This window comes from Equus przewalskii, chromosome 17 (assembly GCF_037783145.1).
Source record: "Equus przewalskii isolate Varuska chromosome 17, EquPr2, whole genome shotgun sequence".
Lineage (NCBI taxonomy): Eukaryota > Metazoa > Chordata > Mammalia > Perissodactyla > Equidae > Equus > Equus przewalskii.
In genome coordinates, this window is record NC_091847.1 from 19,235,003 (window position 1) to 19,257,388 (window position 22,386).

At 39.5% G+C, this 22,386-nt stretch overlaps 1 protein-coding gene across 2 annotated transcripts in view; it reads right to left on the bottom strand.

Moving 5' to 3' along the window:
- Positions 1-21,831, bottom strand: part of MCM6 (minichromosome maintenance complex component 6) — a 31,352-nt gene extending 9,521 nt beyond the window's left edge. For both annotated transcript variants that reach the window (XM_008516929.2, XM_008516928.2), the window contains exons 1-11: positions 21,501-21,831; positions 17,443-17,589; positions 15,566-15,676; positions 14,188-14,437; positions 11,814-11,979; positions 11,391-11,536; positions 10,427-10,577; positions 8,057-8,198; positions 3,901-4,042; positions 2,818-2,925; positions 1,635-1,790 (exon numbers count right to left, since the gene is read on the bottom strand). In XM_008516929.2, the coding sequence (XP_008515151.1) occupies positions 1,635-1,790; positions 2,818-2,925; positions 3,901-4,042; positions 8,057-8,198; positions 10,427-10,577; positions 11,391-11,536; positions 11,814-11,979; positions 14,188-14,437; positions 15,566-15,676; positions 17,443-17,589; positions 21,501-21,607 (1,626 nt within the window). In that variant the 5' untranslated portion in view covers positions 21,608-21,831. The remainder of the gene's footprint in view (positions 1-1,634; positions 1,791-2,817; positions 2,926-3,900; positions 4,043-8,056; positions 8,199-10,426; positions 10,578-11,390; positions 11,537-11,813; positions 11,980-14,187; positions 14,438-15,565; positions 15,677-17,442; positions 17,590-21,500) is intronic.
- Between the last annotated feature and the right edge of the window lie 555 nt (positions 21,832-22,386).

Genomic DNA, 22,386 nt, shown 5'->3' on the forward strand with positions numbered 1-22,386 from the left:
ATCAAAATTTTAGATGCATACCTTTGCTCTACTCTAAGAATATTCCTGAAGGAATTAACTGACTTTAATCATAATAGCAGAATTAAGATTTCTAGGGCCACCAGTGTATGCCAGGCACTGTTGCCTTGTATCTAGAAGCATTAACTCATGCAACCCTCACAAAAGCCTTATTAGGTAGGTAATATTATCCTCATTTTACAGATGAGCAAAGTGAGGCCCAGAGAGGTTAAGTAACTTGCCCAACATAGTAATTAGTAAGTGATGGAGCCAGGATTTGAACAGTCTACCTTCAGAGTCCAGGCTCTGAGCCACTACATTATATTGCAGCTTATGAATATATGAAGATAATCATCATAGAATTGTTATTAACATTGAAGAAAATAAAATCATACTAAAAATATGCAATTTACTCTCAAATGGTACAGAAAAACATAGAGATATAGACAGCAAATGATAAAGCAAATAGGGCCAAATGTTAATATGTGAACTGAATAAAGAGTATATGGGTGCTATATGCACTACTCTATTTCTTGCAACTTTTCTGTAAGTTTGAAATTATTTCCAACAAAAGGTTAAAAATTAATTTAATGAATCATGTACAAACAGGAACATATGAAAATCAGACAAGTTTCAACTATGGGGGATGGGGGAGTTTGGGTCAAATAGTTATATGGATTTGTGAAGGAAAAAAACAAACCAAAACATAAAAGACTAAAACTTTCCAAACATTCACATACTGGAAGGCAACTCTTATTTAGCTAACATTTAAAGTTTCACTGTAAGCAAGAGGTGGGCATTGTGCCTAATGCATGCTCAACAATTAAAAGTAGAGCCTATGATACTAGCTTCTACAGAATGTCATTCTGTAATTCTGCGCACATCTTAGCTGTGCAATGTTGTTAAATATTTAAGTCTAAGTATAAATATCTCTAATACTAACATGTTAGAATTCAAGCAAATCCACAATTTTACATTCAATCTTAAAAGTTACATAATTAAGAAAAAAACGTGATACACATTCAACAACTTGATGGGAAGATACAGGAGGACAAATGACTCATGATTTGAACAAAACCCAAAAAAACCCCAAAAACCACCACACCCAATGAAAGAAAAAAATTCTTATAAAAATCTTAAAAAAGTATAGCTGGGAATTAATTGTAATATGTTTTCTTTTTTTCTTTTGTGAATTAAAAAACAGGGGCCAACCCGGTGGCATGGTGGTTAGGTTTGCAGGTTCGGATCCCGGGTATGGATGGACCTAGCATCACTTGTCAAGCCTCGCTATGGCAGTGTCCCACATGGAAAAAATAGAAGAAGACTGGCACAGAGTTAGCTCGGTGACAGTCCTCCTCAAGCAAGAAGAGGAAGATTGGCAACAGATGTCAGCTAACTCAGGGCCAATCTTCCTCACACTCGCACGCGTGCACACACACACACCAGTAATTCAAGTGACTTTATTTTGAATTGCTTAATAAAAATCCTTTGCCCAATCTTGGGCCACTCTGAGAGAAATGAAAGGTCAATGCAAATACATGCACCAGCTGTTCAGGAATACAACTTCCAGCCTGTCTCACTCAATTACTCAAATTGGAAGTAACAAAGAAGCTAAGAGCGACAGCTCATGTGGTTACCTCATTACATTCATCCACAAGTATAAAGAAGAGATCAAATCGGGACATGATGGGAGCTGACAAATTTATATTCTGTTTCAATGATTTTGATCTGTCATAATGTCCACTGATTGGGTTTGCTGCTGCCAAAATGGACGTCCTGGCATTCAGAGTAGCCTGACCACAAAAGAAAGAATCATGACAGGTTTAAAAAGACATCTGGAATATCTAATAAACACATGACAAAATACTCAATCTCACTCATAATTAACTAAATGCAAACCAAAATAATAAGATATCACTTTTCATCTATTGAACCATCAAAATTAAAATGTGATAATACATAGCGTGCTAATAGGCACTCCCACAGGATGGTGGTGGTATGATATGCATACCCTTTAAGCCAGCCATTTCTTATTAGGAATTTATCTTGCAGCTAGGTACAGGAAGATATGTATTCAAGGATGTTTACTAGAAGATTGTTCGTAATACAAAGGCTGGAAAGGACCCACATGTCACTCTATAAGAGTCTAATAAGCCAAATTGGGGTACCTACACTTGAAAACCATGGAGTAATAAAAAACCACAGTGGATCTAATATGTACTGATATAGAAAGCTCGCCAAAATAAGACTAAGAAGTTAAATGACCAAGAAATAAAACTGTACATATTATGCTTATTTATGTATAAGATATTCCTGAAAGGGGCATAAACTCAGCAGGTACTTCTGAGCATTTATTGGTGCGGGGAGTTGCAGGGGAAGATTTCTCTTTTTAATTTATATTTTAGTATACTGCTTAAATTTTCCTTAATTACTTGAATATATTAATTTTATTTAAAAATTTTTGTTTCTCTCTAATGCTGGTTACAATGTTGTACTTATTATTTTCATTAAATAATTTGTCAAGTTTGATTATTTTTGTTACAATTGGAAGCATGCTTTATTAAAGAACACAGAAGCTCTGTGGAAATTTTGAGAAGAGAAGTGCTAAAAACTTCACCTCTACTCTCTATCACAGCAATACATTTTCACAGTACCCTAAGTAGCACCTATAATTTGGATTAATAATCCTCAGGGCTGTGTTTTCTATTTCAAACAACAGGTTTCATGTTGAAGTAATGCATTTCAGCCAGTGAATGTCTCTGGAGCTGCATTAATCTACAAGGCTAAGGCACAGGACAGTGAACAGAAGAACACACCTACCTTCACTCCTGCTTTCGTAATGGAGATGGTCTGCTGTTCCATAGCTTCATGAATAGCAACTTGATCCCGCACATCCATCTTATCAAATTCATCAATACAACACACACCCTGGAACCAAGCAAATCTAGCCTAAGAAATTCTTTCAGATGTCAAATGGCAAGTAAGCTCAAAGTTTGCTACTACAGAGACCTTTCCATTCTCTAAACGACTGGAAGATAGGCAAGTAAACAATCCCAATTCTCTCTACTAGAGTAAGATAGTTCAATAGATCTCCGAGGTAGAAGGAACTACCCGCTTTGACTCATTTTAAACTAACAGCAAGACTGAAAAACAGAAAGTCACTCATTGCACTTTTACTCAACATCAAAACATTGTGTAGGGGCTGGCCCAGTGGTGTAGTGGTTAAGTTCGCACAAACTGGTTTGGCGACTCGGGGTTTGCGGGTTCAGATCCTAGGTGCAGCCCGAGACACCACTCATCAAACCATGCTGTGTTGGCATCCCACATACAAAATAGAGGAAGATTGGCACAGATGTTGGCTCAGGGACAATCTTCCTCAAGGAAAAAGAGGAGGATTGGCAACAGATGTTAGCTCAGGGCCAATCTTCCTCACCAAAACCCAAACCAAAACAAAACAAAACACTGTGTAAATCTCAAGGTCAAAATATTCTGGGTCGCCTCAGCATTGATTTTAGGCTTGGAAAGTGAAGGGTGAAGTTGGAACATAATGTTTACAAGCATGTATAACTACAACTTGTATAAATTCACAGAGCTAATTGATCTATGTCAAATACATGTAAAATGCAACAGACATACTCAAAGGGGTGTCAGAGTCTAGAAAGGAAAAACTGCTGGGAAGTACAAGTCACAGTAACTACACATGCTCAGGGCAAGCAATACAATCTAGACAGGTTCAAAAGTGCTGATTAATGATGACAATCCCAATTAAATTCTAGATTAATCAGACTATGATTTACTAAAAATACTTTTTTTTAAGGACATCTTTTTAACAGAAACTTATACGCCTCTACTGATAGGGGCTATTCTGCTTTCTTTACATCCAAGAGTGTAAAATGTTCTTACGTTATCGGCCAGCATCAAAGCTCCAGCCTCAATGACAAACTCATGAGATTCTTCATCTCTCACAACAGCTGCTGTTAGGCCAGCAGCACTGGATGCTTTCCCACTGGTGTAGACAGCTCTGGGACTGAATTCCTCCACGTGCCTGTTCAAGGTTATCATATTCATTAATATGTGACTACAAGCCTCCTTTCCAGGAATGTCAGCTGACAGGATTTATATCAATTAAGAATTTAAGTTTCTTAAAAAACATTTGAGAAAGGCATTAAGCTTAAGCAATTCATAAAGACCGATGCCATACATCAAGTAGAAAAGCCTTATCTCCTCTGGCCTTTGATATAGATTTAAATCCATTCCTGTCAAATGGAAGATGAAGTTCATACATGACAAAAACATCAATTTTAAAAGAAGTCTTTAATAGTAAATAGTTTAGCAACAACAATCTATTAGAAGGCCATGAACTTAAAAAACAAAACAAGAAAAAGCTGAATGTGAGATTTATTCCAAAAATGCAATGTTGATTTAACATCTAAAAATCAGTAATACGCCATGTTAAGATTGTAAAAGAGCTGTCTCAATGGATGTAGAAAAAGCATGTGACAAAAGCCAACACCTTTTCATGATAAAAGCTTAACAAACTAGAAATAGAAGAGACTTTCCCTCAACCTGATAAAGGGCATCTATGAAAACCCATAGCTAACATCATACTTAATGGTAAAAGGCTGAATGCTTTCCCCCTAAGATCAGGAACAAGACACAGATGCCTGCTCTCACCACTCCTGTTCAACATTATACAGAATGGTCTAGGCAGGGCAAGTAAGCAAGAAAAAGAAAAAAGCACCCAGATTTGAAAAGAAAAACAACTATCACTATTTGCAGATGACATGATCTTATAAGAAAATCCTATGGAATTCACTAAAACAGAACGAATAAATGAGTTCTGCAAGATCAAAGATCATCAATTGTATCTCTATACACTTGCAATGAACAACCCAAAAATGAAAATAAGAAACCAGTTCCACTTACAATAGCATCAAAAAGAATAAAATACTTAGAAACAAATTTAACAAAAGAAATGAAAGCCTATACCCTGAAAACTACAAAACACTGCTGAAAGAAATGAAAGACCTAAATAAATGGAAAGATATTCCATGTTCACAGATCAGAAGACTTAATGTGAAAAAGCCAATACACCTTAAACTGATCTACAGATTCAATGCAATTCCTCTTAATATCATAGCTGGGTTCTTTGTAGAAACTTACAAGCTGATTCTAAAATTCCTATGGAAAGTCAAGGGACTCAGAATAGCTAAAACAATCTGGGGGGAAGAAAAGAAGAGTTGCATGACCCACACTTCCTGATTTAAAAACTTACTACAAAGCTATAGTAATCAAGACAGTGCGGTACTGGCCTAAGGACAGACATAAAGATAAATGAAATATAACAGAGAATCCAGAAATAACCCCTCATATTTATGGTCAACTGATTTTCGACAAGAGTACTAAAACAATTCAATGGGGCAAAAGAACAGTCTTGATTTTGAGATAACTGGATATCCACATACAAAAGAATAAAGCTGGTCCCCGACTTCACACCATATACAAAAATTAACTCAAAATGGATCAAGGACCCAAACTTAAGAGAACTGAATTTAAAGTATAGAAGAATCAAAAGCAAGTACCTAAACAGATACTTGTAAGCCAATGTTCACAACAGCATTATTTACGATAGCTCAAAGATGGAAACAACCCAAATGTTCATTGATGGATGAATGGATAAACAAAATATGATAAATACATACAATGAAGAATGCATTATTCAGTCTTAAAAAGGAAATTCTGAGAGATTTTACAACGTAAATGACCCTTGAATACACTATGCTAGTGAAATGAGCCAGTCATAAAAGGACAAATACTGTATGATTCCACCATATGAGGGACCTAGAATAATCAAATTCAGAGACAGAAAGTAGAATGGTGATTTCTAGGGGACAGAGAAGGGGGAATTATTGTTTAATGGGAATAGAGTGTCAGTTTGGGAAGATGAGAAAGTTCTGAAGACGGATGTTGGTGATGGCTGCACAACTTGAATGTACTTAATGCCACTGAAATGTACGTATAAAAATGTTTAAATGGTAAATTTGATATATATTGTACCACACACACACACAAAAATGGTAAAAACTTATTCACCAGTGTTCATAGCAGCATTACTTATAAAAGCCAAAGTAGAAACATTCAAATGTCCATTAACTGATGAATTACATGCGGTAATATACGTATGACAATATCACTGGGAATAAAAGGAACTGAAGTGCTGATGCATGCTGAACAAGAATGAATCTTGAAAACATTAAGCTAAATGGAAGAAGGCAGTCACAAAGACAACATAGCATATGATTCCGTTTATACGAAATGTCCAGACAGAGACACTGAAGTAGAGGAGCAGCTGCCTGTGGCTGGGGGAGAGAACGAGGAGGGGCTGCTAGTGTGTACAGAACTCCTTTTTGAGGGATCAAAATGTTTTAAACTTAGTTTGGTGTACAACTCTGTTAATATACTAAAACCATTGAACCATACACTTTAAAGGGGTAAACTTTATGATATGTAAATTATATTGCAATAAAGATACTAGAAACCCCACTAGATACAAAAGGTTATTTTTGTCTAAGATAACCATGCACAATACAATACTGTTAACAGAAGCAACACTGTAGTACATCTTTTTGTGGTGGTGGTAGGGGGAGGCGGGAGCAGAGGAAATGAGAAAAAAAAGAATTCCTTTTAACATAGGACTATTCACAGATCTTCAAATCTGGAACTCAGTCCCTGACATACTTGAAGGAAACAGTATTTATTTATAAAATTCCAAAGAAAAATATTCTATATTCTAGAACAGTCCCATGTTAACGATTTCCCAAACAAATAAAGGAAAGGTAGCTTGATATAGTATAAAGAACACATGCTTTGCAGTCAAATATATCTGAGTTCTAATATTCATGGCTCAGCATCAATTATCAGGTATGAAAAGTCAGGCAAGTTACTGAGGCTAAGAGAAGTTTTGTTGGCCTGCCTAAAAAAAGATAATACCATATGCCTGTCTGGGTGCTGCTAGGATAAGACATAACACACACACACACAGCAAGTCCTCAAAAACTGGTTGCTATTATTTTGACCTCTAAGTTTCATAAAAGCTTGAAAGGTAAGCAAGTAACTATTATAGCTTCTAAAAATAAGCAAAAATTGCTAAAGAGGTACTCATGCTGATAAGGTTAGCATAAACTGTCTCATCCTTGTACCACCGCTGTTGGAAAGCACATCCTGTTTAAGACCATGAAAGATGTTTGTATTCTTAGTCTCTGCAATCCTATGCCTAGGAATTTACCCAAAGGGGGAAAAAAAATTTATACACAGTATGATGTTCACTGTACCAATATCTATAATTGTTAAAATGAACTACTCTGTTAAATTGTCTAATAACAGGGTAGGGAAATGATTTTGTAAGTTACAGCGCACCAATAAAAAACAATTGTGAAAATAAATAAACATGAAAAAATACTTAGGTTAAGTGAAAATTTAAAATATGTATGCTATGATTTACAACCATGAAAATACACATTCCTGGGGGTGTCCTGGTGGCATAGTGGTTAAATTCACATGCTCTGCTTCAGCAGCCCAGGGTCTGTGGATTCAGATCTCGGGCGTGGACCTACACACTGCTCATCAAGCCATGCTGTAGTGGTGTCCCACATACGAAACAGAGGAAGAGTGGCACAGATGTTAGCTCAGGGACAATATTCCTTAAGCAAAAGAGGAAGATTACCAAGAGATGTTAGCTCAGGGCCAATCTTCCTCACCAAAAACCCCAAAAATATTCCTGTACTCAAAGACTTTTATACAAGGATTATACAAAGAATAAAAGAAGTCTATGTTGGATTGGGATTACAGGCAATTTTTCCCTATTCCAAAACATTGTAAAATGTTACATTCTATTAAACAAATTAAGTTGTATGTAATATAAGAGAGTTATATATTTGACATAGTCATAATATATACTCCTGCTCTAGTAAAGGCACAGCGACTGCATTCTTGGGAGCACAGAAGGCCTGGAACGATGCACTTTGGTTTTCCTGCTATATTACCTCAAGCAAACACTTACTTGAGAAACTGGCTCTTAGCTGTACTTGGGTCACCAACAATGCAAACATTTATGTCCCCTCGAAGAGAGGTCCCTTCCCCTGTTGTCTTTGGAACACCACCAAAGAGCATCAGAAGGACACCCCGTTTTACTTCATCATTGCCTGAAACGAAAATTTAAGGTATTTTTCAACATGAGGTTAAACAGTTTCACAGGAAACTACAAAGGCATGTTTACCAATCAAAAGAGCAGAGACAGCTGAAGCAAGGCCTAAGACTGGAATAAAAATAACCTGCCTTCTAATCTTGTTTCTTGCTCTGTGAACTTAAAGTCACATAACCACCATCCCAGTGTCTTCACCTATACCACCGATGTCACAGCTGCTGAAAGCTCACCATTCTAAGAGTCTTTCCTTGTCCATAAGTCCTACTTCCTACACAAGGCCTTTCCCGATGTCGTTGTCCTCAACTCTCCCCATAAATAAACTATGTCCACCACAGCCTACCACATTTGCTAGTTCTTCCTAATGGCAGGTCTTGTAGTTCTATCAAGAGTTTGAGACAATGGTCCATGACTTACATCTTTTGTATCACCAACAGTGACCAGTGCTGAATGTAAATACATGCTAACTGAAAGGATATGGATTAAATAAGATGCCGAGTGTGACTTGCAGCTGCTTCTAAGGACTGTTTACAAATGCAATACAAGAAGAAAAGGCACAATTAACAAAAACAGAAACACTGGATCTTTAGAAATGTGCTATTAAAAGAAACAATTTTCTGTGTTAATTATTATGACTTTCTGTGAACTCCATCAACAAAGTGCTAGGCACATTTACACAAACTACTCTTTGAAAGTAGAAGATCAAAAATCCATTCCACAAACAATATTTCTCTGACTCATGACCTATGAAACAAATGTGTCAGAGGTGTGGTAGTTTCTAAATAGTCCACAAATTCTTGGATACTCCTTTTTTCAAGATGGAGCTTATTTCTCCTCTCCTTAAGTGTGGCTCGACTTAGAGACTTGCTACTAACGACTAGCATATGGTGAAAGTGAGGGTGTATAACTTCTGAGACTAGGTCCCAAGAAGTATTTTGCTTCCTCCTTGCTTGGCTCTCTGGCATCACATGCTCTTGGGGAAGCCAGCCGCTGTGTTGTGAGGACAATCATACAGCCCTAAGGAAGAGATTCATGTGGCAAGGAATTGAGACTTCCGGCTAACAGCTAGCTCTAACAGGTAAGCTGTGTGAGTCAGCCCCCTTGTAAGTGGATTCTTCAGCTCCAGTTAAGCCTTTAGCTGACTGCAGTCCAGCTGACGTCTTGGCTACAACCTCATCAAAGACTGAGCCAGAACCACCCAGCTAAGCCTCTCTCAAATTCCTGTCCCACAAACTGTATGAGATAATGTTTGTTGTTTCAAGCCATTAAGTTTTGGGTAATCTGTTACACAGCAATGGATTAATTTATGGGGGGGAGTGGAGCAGCATAAAAATGTTGACACCTAGTTACTATAAGGAAGGACACAATAAAATCTATAAAGGATTACTAACATAAAGGATTTTAGTTCAATTTCATTGACCAAATATTTAGACAGAAAAAAAGGTTAATTTTCAATGATTAAAAATATATACCTAAGAGAAATACACTTATCTCCTGAGTTCTTACCATAACTCCAATTGAGTATGGAAGATAAGCATGGAAAAAAACAAGGGTAAAGCAGAAGGCATGAAAATTTAGTCATATCCTTCAATACAAGAGGATTTTAATGACAGTGAGCAGCTAGCAACCAAGAGCCAAGAAAACATGAAAGAGGAAACCACAAAAGGAACATGTAACCAAGAAGCACCATGAAATCTCCATCTCTGAAAACTAAAAAGAAAAATAAGATCAGGACATTAATCTAGCATATCGGAAAATACTTAAGTGCAGTTCTGCCCTGAAGCCAGGAAAAGAAGACTAAATGACCATTTTTTTCTTTTTAAAAAATTGTGGTAAAATATACACAACATAAAATTTACCATTTCAATCATTTTTAAGTGTACAGTTTAGTGGAATTAAGTACATTCACTATGTTTTACAACCATCACTCCTACTCATTTTCAGAACTTTTCTTGATCCCAAAGAGAGACTATCCATTAAACAATAACCCCCATTCACCTCCCCATCAGGTAACCTCTTTCTATTTTCTGTCTCTACAAATTTGCCTATTCTAGGTATTATAAGTGGAATCATATATTTGTCCTTCTGTAAATGACTTTTTAAGATCCCTTCTAAACCCACTAAAAAGCTTTCATGATCTGATTTGTATGCTTTAAGAAATCACTTGTTGCTGTTTTATATTCATTATTTTGATTTCAAGTTAGTGTCACAAATGGACAGAACCCTTACCATGTATAGTAGGGAACAGGCTGGTACAAAGATTGTGGTACAGATTTTTATCTTGACTCATTTCAAACACTTTCTCCCACTCCTTCACAGTCATTTGATTCTTAATGCTCTCAGCTGTCTGTTCCTCATCTCGGAGCTCTTTCCCTCCAAACTGAGAGGTGGAGAAGAAAGAAAAAAGTATTATAACACAGCCAAATAATGTGACAGGAGAAGGAACTTCATTACAAACAAAACATAGCCTGGGAAGTCAACTTCAGAATCCGTTGACTATAAAGGTTTAAAAAAAAAAAAAAAAAAACCCCAAATTATTAAGGCCTCAGTTAATTAAGATGCCAAAGAGTTTGTCGTTTGTCCAGTGAATTAAAAACAACAACCAAAAAGGTATCACCACTGTTCTCTATTGCTATCTAAATGAATTTGAATACTCAAGAGATGAGCCACAATAAAATAGTAATCATTGATATGAAGATGAAAATGAAGTAACAGAGTACTACCTTCACCCCTCTTTTTCCAATACTGGACAATTTTCCAAACCCCTTCTCACCGCTTTCCCATTCAGGACACAGAATCAAGTTCGGAACAACTGTAATACTAACAGTCCACCACTCTCAGAAACAGCCATTTACTTTACTTCCCAGATTACTAAATCCTTCTGTCTGTGCTTTCTCCAGGAGCATGACAGAGGAACTATGATAATTAAAAAATAAAGCAAAACAAAACACTCTGGATGATTTGTACCAATGCTCTTAAAGCATTGAGCTCTTATGTATGAAAATAAGACTTTTCCTCAAGGTCAGAAAGACAGACATGGAAAGATTTGGTTTTAAAACTAAAGAATCAAATCTCAACCCAAACCCCTGCCTTTAACACTGACTGGATAACTCAGATGTTCAGAAGCCTGTAACTTGTGGCAGCCTCAGGGGAGGACTTTCTTAAGCTTTGCCATTGCATTAAGAAGACTCACCCTTGGGTTGGTTGGTGCAACACAGCAGGCCAGAAAGACCAGCCTGTATGAGAGGTCCCTGACACCAAGGGCCCGGAGTCCTCGAATGCCTTCTGTCTCATATCCATCAACACCACTGACACGGGAATTAGTTTCTGCACGTGCTCCTAAAAGATCGAATGATAGGTTGTTTCACAGCTCAAATACTGAAGGTGCTGAGAACCAAAATTGCTCAAATAAAACCCATAAATCCAACGATTTAATTTAGCCTTTGAAATTTTTCAGTACAGTACTTTCTGTAGCAAAATCAAGTTGTTTTTATTCTCATCATACTTGCTCACCCTGATTGGTAGCCAAAAATAAGACAAGGGAGATTCAAGAAGCTAGCTCTTCTGCAGTTCAGGCAACTGGGAATTTGTTAAATTTCACCCATAGATTACTGACCTGGTGTGCTAAGCTTAGAGACGTCAGGTACAACAATCAGTGTCCCTGTAAAGTCACATTTGTCACCAGCTTGAGCTGACTCCACAGCCTCAGCCCTCAAGATCACTTCTAAACTGCGGGGGATACTCCCTCGAGGAAGCTCAGCTTGAGTCTCCTGAATTCGAACCTATAATCAAGACAAAGAGATGGCCAAGAATGAGAGAAGTTATCTTTCAAATGCCATACACTCTAAGTTAAATGCCACAAATACGGACATATTCTACACGTGCCAACCTTCATCTTAACAATTCTCTACCCTCAAACTCCTTTCAAATAGGCAAAAGATTATATCTAATCTATTTAACTATTTACTAATGGTGCACTTTTACTGATTAAACAATGTTGTATCTTTAAGCATTCATCCATCCAGATGGAAACTAGACTTTTGGTGGTGAACATGATGTAGTCTACACAGAAGCTGAAACATAATGATGTACACCTGAAATTTATATAATCTTACAAATCAACATTACCTCAAAAAAAAAAAGTTTCTTTTTTCTCTCTTTGTTCAAATTGACTATGTAGTTAAACATCTGTTCTGTGTTCCATCTTCCTCTAAATTTGTAGGGAAATTTTATGAAAAATTTCATATACTTTATACCCCCTACCTCAATGCAACCATTAACATTACTTACATCGACACACACATATGTCTACTCTATCATTTGAAAGAAGTTGTAAACAGCAAGATATTTCACCCCTAAATTTTTTACCACTTATCTTCTGAGAATACAATCTTCTATGTAACGACCAGTAGCATACCAGGAGAATTAAGTAATATTTAATTCCATAATGTTTTCTATTAGCCAGTCCATCTTCAAATTTCCCAAGCCGTCAAGAATGTACTTTATTACAGCTGTTTTTTTCTTTTTCTCCAAATGAAGACCCAATCTAGATTCATACTTTGTATTTGGTTTTTATATCATGTTCTTTTTCAAATATAAAGCATCTCTTACCCAAAATTGTTGGGAGTATATACTTCTTATAAACTAAGTATTAGATTAATATAAGAAAACAAAGTAAGGATTAACAAGTGAACTTAATATTAATTCTTTCAGTCTGGTACACATTCCCTCATGCTTGTGTGCTTGAGCTGTGGCAACTTTTCTTTCCTCTTTGCAAATCCTGGAATTACTAAATCCTGCTGAGATTTGAGATGCGCCCTCCTTTATTCTTTTCTGCCAGGGAAGATTTGCCCTGAGCTAACATCTGTTGCCAATCTTCCTCTCTTTTTTTTTTCCTCCTTCTCCAAAGCCCCAGTACATAGCAGTAGGTCCTTCTAGTTCTTCTATGTGAGCTGCTGCCACAGCATGACAGACAAGTGGTGCGGTTCTGCACCCAGGAAGCCAACCTGGGACACTGAAGTACAGCATGACAAAGTTTAACCACTGGGCCATCAGGGCTGGCTCCCCCTGCTTCATTCCTTTTTTTTTGGTGAGTAAAATTGGCCCTCATTTAACATCTACTGCCAATCTTCCTCTTTTTGCTTTGAGGAAAACTGTCACTGAGCTAAGATGTATGCTGATCTTCCTCTATTTTGTATGTGGGATGCTGCCACAGCATGGCTTAATGAGCAGTGTGTAGGTCTGTGCCCAGGATCTGAACCTGTGAACCCCAGGCTGAAGTAGAGGGTATGAACTTGACCACTATACCACCAGGCTGGTCCCCTCTCCTTCTTTCTTAACTGCTACCATCCACCTCTTGCCCAGGTAACTATGAGTGCGTAATTCTTAGCTTCTTGTTAAATACTACACTCATTCATCTTCCATTAAAAAAGAAAAATCCCCCGAAAATATATTCCCCTTGCTTATTAAGACAGGTCCAAACTTCTCAACCAGAGATTTAAGGCTCCAAGTCCCCCATGCCTCATCCCAAATCATCTCTCAGAGTATCTCCAATTTGGCTCCTCTACTTCAATCTTGACAATCCTTATTGCCATCAACACACATGTCCATTTTTGCCCCTCCACTTACTCATGCCTTCCTCCCTCCTAACCACCAACTTGAAGTCTTATAAAACAAGTCTCTACTTCTCCAAAGTTTTCTTAACTCTAGTTCATCATCATCATCACAATAATGGTTACTGTTTATTCTCTGACAAATACATTTTGTCATAGTCAGAAGGAGCTTCCAATCCAAGTTATTATAGGTTAAAACACATTTATATATTGGTAACTGAAATTTGCATTAAGAGTTTTTGGCTTAAATCTGTAGTCACATTTGACTTGACTTACATAAAAACTGAGTTTAACATTGTCTACGTAAGCTACTGCAAGGGCCTAGAAATGAATTATTAGCATAGGCTGAATGTGACCTAAACAGAAGTTAATAAATACCTTTTGAAAATCAACAAATCTCGATTTATTTGTATCCAGCAGGAATCGCCTTCTGTTGGCACAAACCGGATTTCGGCAGATGTTCGGCTGTGTGTATTTGAACTGCTGTTCTACATCCTTGATCACCGTCTGACAGTCCAGGCACAGGAAAGTTCCACTCACGAGCTCCGGGTGAACTGGGTGAGTCCGCACCACTTGCCCACTGATGCGAGTGAGCAAACCAATTCTGGATGAGGTGAGTTCTCGAATTCTGTTTAAAGACACATGTTTCATTAGCAAATGTTCATTGCCAAACTAAGAAGTTTTTCTGTTTTAATGAGAGACTATTCAATGATAATTTATGCTTAAAAAAACAGAGGCCGGCCGGTGGCACAGCAGTTAAGTGCTCACGTTCCGCTTTGGTGGCCCGGGGTTCGCTGGTTCGGATCCCGGGTGCGGACATGGCACCGCTTGGCAAGCTATGCTGTGGTAGGCGTCCCACATATAAAGTAGAGGAAGATGGGCACAGATGTTAGCTCAGGGCCAGGCTTCCTCAGCAAAAAAGAGGAGGATTGGCAGCAGATGTTAGCTCAGGGTTAATCGTCCTCAAAACAAACAGACAAACAAACAGAAAACAAAAGAGACAAGGTACTCTTTGGAATCTCCTACAGGACTGATTCAGTCAACGTGCCCATTCCTAAATCACACAATATATATGCTATTCACAACAAAACACACAAACGAACATGAAAAACTAAATAAAGGACACCAAACAAATAAAATCACAATCAGAAAATAAGATGATTCCATTTTTGTTTTATATGAAAATAGATTTTTTGCTTACCTATAATTTCTAAATAAGCATGTATTACTTTCATAGTAAAGTTATCATGGGAAAAAATTTTATACTCAGAAGTTCAGAAACACTTCCTTTACTTCACAAACTCATTTTATATAAATAACTCGGTAATTTTATAAGTAATTTCAGCAAGTTAAGTTTTCAAAATATCACTTCAGTTTCTTCCAGTAAATTTATTCTTTAGATAACTGCTAATGGGAAAAACTGTTTAATAGTTATGCCATTTAAGCTCTGGCAAAAATTTCCATAGACTCATGAATTTCTCTGACTATTCTCAGTTTTTGTGTTTTCTCGCCTAACTTTTTCCCCAAATGTCCCTACGAGGTGCCCTAAAATATGACAATCCCCAGAAATTGCTTCACTTAACTTACTTCTCATCCCATTTCCCTAGAAAAATATATTTCTCCAAAACGAAACTTTCTGGATAATTGGGTATAACTCTTTACAGATCTAAGACTGCAACTTCTTGAGTTTTCTGACAATTAAGTGATGGCTATACTATTTGGTGAATTCCTCTTCTTCCAAAGAAGGGTTTCTTACTTGTGTCTGGTAGGTAGGTCTTGGAACGCAACATAAAAATCCTTAGCAAGAGGGATCTCTTTACGATCTTTGACGAAAGTTTTCAAGGCCCGACATAGGTAAGGGTAAACTCTGAAAAGCAAATAAAAAAAAACACATCAAGTGACATCTTCGAGAGGCTTACCAAGGCCTCCTTCCCCTCTCATGCTTGCCAACAGCTGAGACTAAGACATTTCATCTGGTTACAACCAAGTCTTAAAATTTAACTATGCAGGACACTTCCATCATCTAGCCCAGGTTTAGGAGCCTCTTTCAAACCTCTCCTATCCCATCACAAATAGATCTAAGACAACAGAAACATGAAAGACAAAATGCTGTACCCAAATATCTTCTATCTTTAAATAATCATTTAGCACTCACACTGCAGGCCACTCCTCTGTCCAAAATGACCCTACCTGGATAATCTGGGCGGTTTACAATGAAAGGCAGCATCCCATTTGGTGTCAAGGCCTAGTCTATCTTTCTAGGTTTAATTCTTGATTGGTAAGAAATAGATGAGGGCAGAGAAGGAACTTGTCTACTGATATAAGAGCAAATGGGCAGAAATGCTCCATTTAACTGGTTGACTGAAGCGTGCATGTCCTCTTGATATAAGTGCCCAATAGCTGTTGTAGGTTGGTTTGTTTCAGCAGTGGGATCTGGAAGTCCTCTGAAAAATTGGCTGCTTTCAGGAGACAGAACTGCTGTATGGCCTGTGCATGAGGTATGGGAGTAGGTGTTTCTACCACCAGGCCTGATTTTCTACCTCCCTCTCACTTCTCAGTACAACTTTTCCTGTCGTGTACTTTCACAGTAAATGCTGCTGCTTATTTCTCCAACTAATCTTGATGGTCAGCTAGGACTAGGAACATTGAGACAAGTCCTCCATCTCCAGTCCACCAGGCAAAGGAACAGGACTATGTCTCCTTAGTCCTGGAACATTTCTTTCACAGCTGTCCACCATGTTTATTTTAACCTGATTTTATTTACAGAGATTGTCACATTTATCGTTTATTTAATTCAACTGCAGACAAAGATCTGTGTAAAAGGTTGTTTCTTGCTTTATATAGCAATTAAAAACAAAACGAAAGCCTACATTATTAAATATAATGTCTAATTTCTGCCCAAAAAAATACTATTCAGCTACTAAAATGTTTTCAACAGATTTTATATGACATGGAAAAATATGTTGTATTGTTAAGTGAAAAGGGCAGGATGCTCTACCTACAGTCTGATCCCAATAATTACATACACACAGAAATATATCAGAATGGGCCAGGAGAGCTCTAGGAAACTCTGCTCTTGCAGACTTGGAAGGCTCTTGGAACTCTGTTGCAACAGATCTGTAATGGTGGTCATCTACAGGTGCTGGCATTACAATGTACAGATGATTCTGTTCTCCCTACTTTTCTCTATTTTCTGTAATATACACGTATTACTTTTATAATCAGGAAAAAATCTCAAACTTTAAGAGAACAACAACGTCATTGCTGTAAAGACATCCCTGATGCAGAAGAGGACCCACATGCACACTTTCTCAAGACACCTATTCCTGGGGAGGAGGAGAACCAAACGAATGACACAGCAACAGCACTGAATGCCTGATACAAGGTGAGCTCTCCTCTTAAAACCTGAGAAAACTATATAGAAAGCAAAGGTTTTCAACAGTCGCATGTGAAAAATATTCAGCTCCACAAAGGCCTAATTAGCTCAGAGCAGTACTAAAATGATCACTGGCTTATCAAAGGCCTCTGTGACAGCCGCCCGTCTGCCTCACAAATGAACATTTCCAGTACATGAACTGCTGGCCTCCTAGGCTCAATGCCTATTTAAAGCAAAGAAGATGAATACACCCATACCTGTAGAACTCCTCTTGAATGGTGGTGGAAAGTTGCTGGTTAAATTGTTCCAGGTCCACAAAACTCACAACCAATGTGTTTCTCTCGGGACGAATTAGCTCCTCTGCTAACTGCAGGTACTTAATTTCGCCATCACTGTTCTGGAACCTGCAGACACATGCAAGTCAGATTAAAGTGAAGAATTGGCAGTAAAAAGAAGAATCTGGAGGCCTGAATAATTCTGTGTATTGGCTAAAGATCATCAGCTTTAGGATCAGACAGGCCCATTTTAGTATTTCTGTAACTCAAGGCAAGTTATTTATGCCCTCTAAAGCTGCCCCTCTCCTTTTTGGAACAAAATTCTAAAAAAAACAAAACAGATGAGGACATCACCTTATTTCATAAGTTTACTGTGGAGGTTAAATGAGGGAACTCCTGCAAAGTGCTTTGTGCAGACCCTGGAACACAGAAAAACTGGGTCTTCCGATTTTAACCTGAATGTCTTGATTTAATATTTTCTAATCAACAAACACTATTTCTTTATTATTCTTATGTATAATTAAGATTGGAAAATATTAAATCAAGACATTCAGGTTAAAAATCCAAAGATTCAATTTTTATAGGGAAAACTGACAGATGAGTTGCTGATTTAAGAACCAGAATAAAAATAAATACAGAAATGAGGTGCTTCACTGCCCAGTATCTCAGGAAAACAGAAAGATACACATACACAAAATAAAGCTGGTGTGTTTGTTTCCAAAAGCAGTATTATACAAACATATTTGCTTTTTCTTCTTTTAACACAACATGCAAATTAGTTTTGAGGCAAAATCAACTCCTTCTTTCGTTACAGCATATTCTGACTCTTATATTTATTGAACAACATCTACCTACAAAGCACTAGGCCAGAGGTACCTGAACCTGAAAATGACAATGTTGTTCCTGCCCTAGGGTTGACACTCTCTAGGAGACATTCCTACTAAAGAGGGGTACAAGACAACCTAAATGTCCAGGACAAATGAATAAAGAAAATGTGGTAGACACATACAACGGAATACCATTCAGCCTTAAAAAAGGAAATTCTGCAATATGTGACACCATGGATGAAACTTGACACTAAGCTAAGTGAAATAAGCCAATCACAGAAAGGCAAATACTGTGTGATTCTACTTATATATGAAGTATCTAAAATAGTCAAATTCATAGAATCAAAGAGTGCAATGGTGGTTGCCAGGGGCCGGAGGAAGGTACTAATCAACGGGCATAAAGTTTCAATCAAGCAAGATGCATAAGCTCTAAGAGACCTACTGCACAACAGTGTAACTATAGTCAACAATAACATACTGTACAGTTAAAAATCTGTTAAGGGCCAGCCGCGGTGGCCCAGTGGTTAAGTTTGGCACACTCCACTTTGGCAGCCTGGGTTCAGTTCCTGGGCACAGACCTATACCACTCATCTGTCAGTGGCCATGCTGTGGTGGTGGCTCATACACACAAAAAGGAAGATTGGCAGTGGACGTTAGCTCAGGGCGAATCTTCCTCACCCAAAAAAAATAATAAAGATAAATAAATGATGGGCTGGCCCCTTGGCCGAGGGGTTAAGTTCGTGCACTCCACTTCAGTGGCCCAGGGTTTCACCAGTTTGGATCCTGGGCACGGACCTAGCAATGCTCATCAAGCCACGCTGAGGCAGCGTCCCACATAGCACAACCAGAAGGACCTACAACTAGAATATACAACTATATACTGGGGGGCTTTGGAGAGAAGAAGAAAAAAGTAATAAAATAAATGAAACTAAAAAAATATATCTGTTAGGAGGGCAGATCTCATGTTAAGTGTTCTTTCCATAATAAAATAAAAAAAAGAAAAAGAGAAAAAAGGAAAAAAAGGAGGAGGTAAAGAAATGTGATAAGGGAATATAAACTAATTGTGCCTAACAGGAACATCTAGAAAGGCTTCTTGCATATAAAAGGTGGCACTGGAGTTCAGCCTTGAAAGACTTTTAAAATTTGAAAGAAGGGGCTGGCCCAGTGGTGTGGTGGTTAAGTTCGTGCACTTCGCTTCAGCAGCCTAGGATTCACCAGTTCGGGTCCTGGGCGTGGACCTACACAGCACACATCAAGCCATGCCATGGTGGCATCCCACATAGAAGAACTAGACAGACTTAGACAACTATGTACTGGGGCTTTGAGGAGGAAAAAAAAAAAATTTGAAAGAACGAGTGGTGGATAGACAGGCTACAGATGTTTGCAAGTATGTGGCAAAGTCAGAAAAGGCATGGGAGGAGTGTGGATGATGACAGGCCAGCTATGGAAGATGAAACTGGAAAGAGGAGTTGTGAAGAATTTGGACATTATTCCATACGCAATGGCAAATCAAAGTTGGTTATTTTGAGAGGGAGTTAACATTTTTTTCCCAACAAAGTACAGGGATTATTCGTCTTGCTCATCATTATCCCCAGCATCTAGATGCATGGTAAACTGCAAGGTAGCGAGAGCAATTATATAATTTGTCAAAATGAAACATTAGTTGAGGATCTTTGTAACATGGTGTGGTGCCCAGGTGGGGTTAAGGGTGGGATTCACATTCAAGGTGAAGTGACTGACAGGTAAAGACATAATGTCGTATTACCAGAGATAATGGAAAATGGCATCTTGGGAACACAAGGGAAGAAAGGACTGGCGCTACCTGAAAGGTTTATAGCGGTTCACAAAGGAGGTATGAGTCTTTCGGATGAACAGCTGTCAGGCAGGGAATAACAATGCCAAAGGTGGGGAAATATAAATTAAATGATGGTTTTATGTCTATCAGAATTTCATAAGACAGCAGAATTATTCACAATCGTAAAAGTGTGGAGGCAACTCAAGTGTCCACGGAAGGATGAACAAACAAAATGTGGTATATACACACGATGAAGTATTATTCAGCCTTAAGAAGGAAATTCTGGCACATGCTACAACATGAATGACTCTTGAAGCCTTTATGCTAAGTGCAATAAGCTGGTCACAAAAGGACAAATATCATATGACTCCAAGTATGAGACATACCTAAAGTAGTCAAATTCATAGACAGAAAGTAGATTGGTGGTTGCCAGGTGCTGGGGTGGGAGGAATGCGGAGTTAGCGTTTAGCAGGTGCAGAGTTTCAGTTTGGGAAGACAAGTTCTGGAGATGGAAGGGGGTGATGGCTGCATCAACAGTGAATATACTTAACGCCACCGAACTCTACGCTTGAAAAAGGTGAAAACACTAAGTTTTATGTTATGTATATTTTACTACAATTAAAAAGAAGAATTTCCTAAGACATTCCAAAGTGTTTACACTTCATTCCGAAGGCAGGAGAGTCTGTCTTAGGGAAAGCAGTGATGTATCTGCACCATCTAAGAGAAATAACTGGTGGCAGTGGAGGAATGCCAGGGAGGGGGTTCCGAGAGGCCAGGAGCCTAGAAGGCAACTGAAAAAAAAAGTGGGGATGGGGGCTGGAAGGAAAGGAAGCAAGCAGGGGATGGAGGGCGTCTGTTCAGCTACTTTTAAGCAGGGCGGGGCTCGCCCTCACCCAGCATCCGTCAAACCGCAGGGTTCGCCCTAGTACTTTCATCTCCACGAGCCCCCAGCACCAGGGGCCTCGCTAGCTGTCCAATCCGGGCTCTGCGAGGATCCCAAGGCCAGTTCGGCCTCCCACTCCACCCTGCCGACGTGTGGCCTAACCGGACTCGTTACTGATCGTCGCCGAGCCTCAGTGTCCGCGCAGGTCACCAGGGGCTACACGACCGCTGGCCTTACAGGCAGCGAGGACCGAGAGATGGGACTAAAGCGCTTAGCACAGGACACTGGGCGCAGCGAGAGTGTGCAGAAGGCCTCGAGATGGATTCTACCCCTGGAAACCAGCCCCGCCGTCCTTGGCTCCTCGCGGCGGCAGGGCTAAGCCCCAAGTGGGGCGTGGGCCGCTCTCCAAGGCGCGCGACCCCTCGGTTCCAGAAGACGCAAGGGCCCTCGGGTTCAGGGCCCCCGGGCTCCGGAAGTGGGGAGGGGTAGGGAGGGGAGGAGCAGTTCCGCGAGGAAGGGGCGCCCGCAGACTTACTCCTCCAAGAAGTCCAGGAACAGTTTCTGGCACTTCTCGGCCACCTCGTCGCGGACCTCCAGGTGCTGGCTGCCGGCGCCCGGCTCCGCTGCCGCCGCGAGGTCCATGGCTGCCGAGCGCGGAGGGGCCACCACGCTCGACCGCCACGAGTCGCTTCCCCCCGGACGCCGTCGCTTTGCGCGCGTCGCCGCCGCCCCGCCCCCTCGCTCCCACCGGGCCCGCCGGAGCCAATCGTGGCGCAGGAGCCGGGGCGATTTCGCGCCAAACCTGCCCAATGAGCTCGGCTTCCCCCTCAGCCCCGCCCACGGAGCGGGGATTTCGCGCCAAATGCAAAGATGTGGAGAAAGGCCGGGGTTCTGCCTTTGCGCCTGCGCAGTGTGGTCGTGTTTTGGGGAGTTTGGCATCTGGAGCAAGTGAAAAGGTCGGATCTTTGTTGTGTGTTTTCTCAAATGTTCTTCAAATCATTCCACTGATATTAATTGAGCAGTAGGCGTAAGGCTCTATGGGAGAGAAAAATGATAAGATTTAGACTTCCTGTTTGAGTGGTCTAACTGGAGGAAGTAAACTGTAAACCACCGGGTAAACCTCTAAAAGAGCCTCAAGAGATGTAGAAACAGTACCGGGGAGATGGGGAGTTGGCAGTTATTCTCATTGGTGTTGACCGGGGAAAATCAGCGAAATATTTGACACTGTTGATAATTCCTCTTTTAAACGCACTCTTGCGCGCCCCTGATCTTCCTTCCCCCACTCTTTGGCCGTTTCCTGACTTCACTCGCTTGATTTTTCTCCTATCTCGTTGGCATTCCTGGTGAGCCTGCTTTGTGCACCCCTCTCCTTCAGCGAGTCCCTTAAATGTTCTGGTCCTAGAGCCCTCGTTTCCCATAAA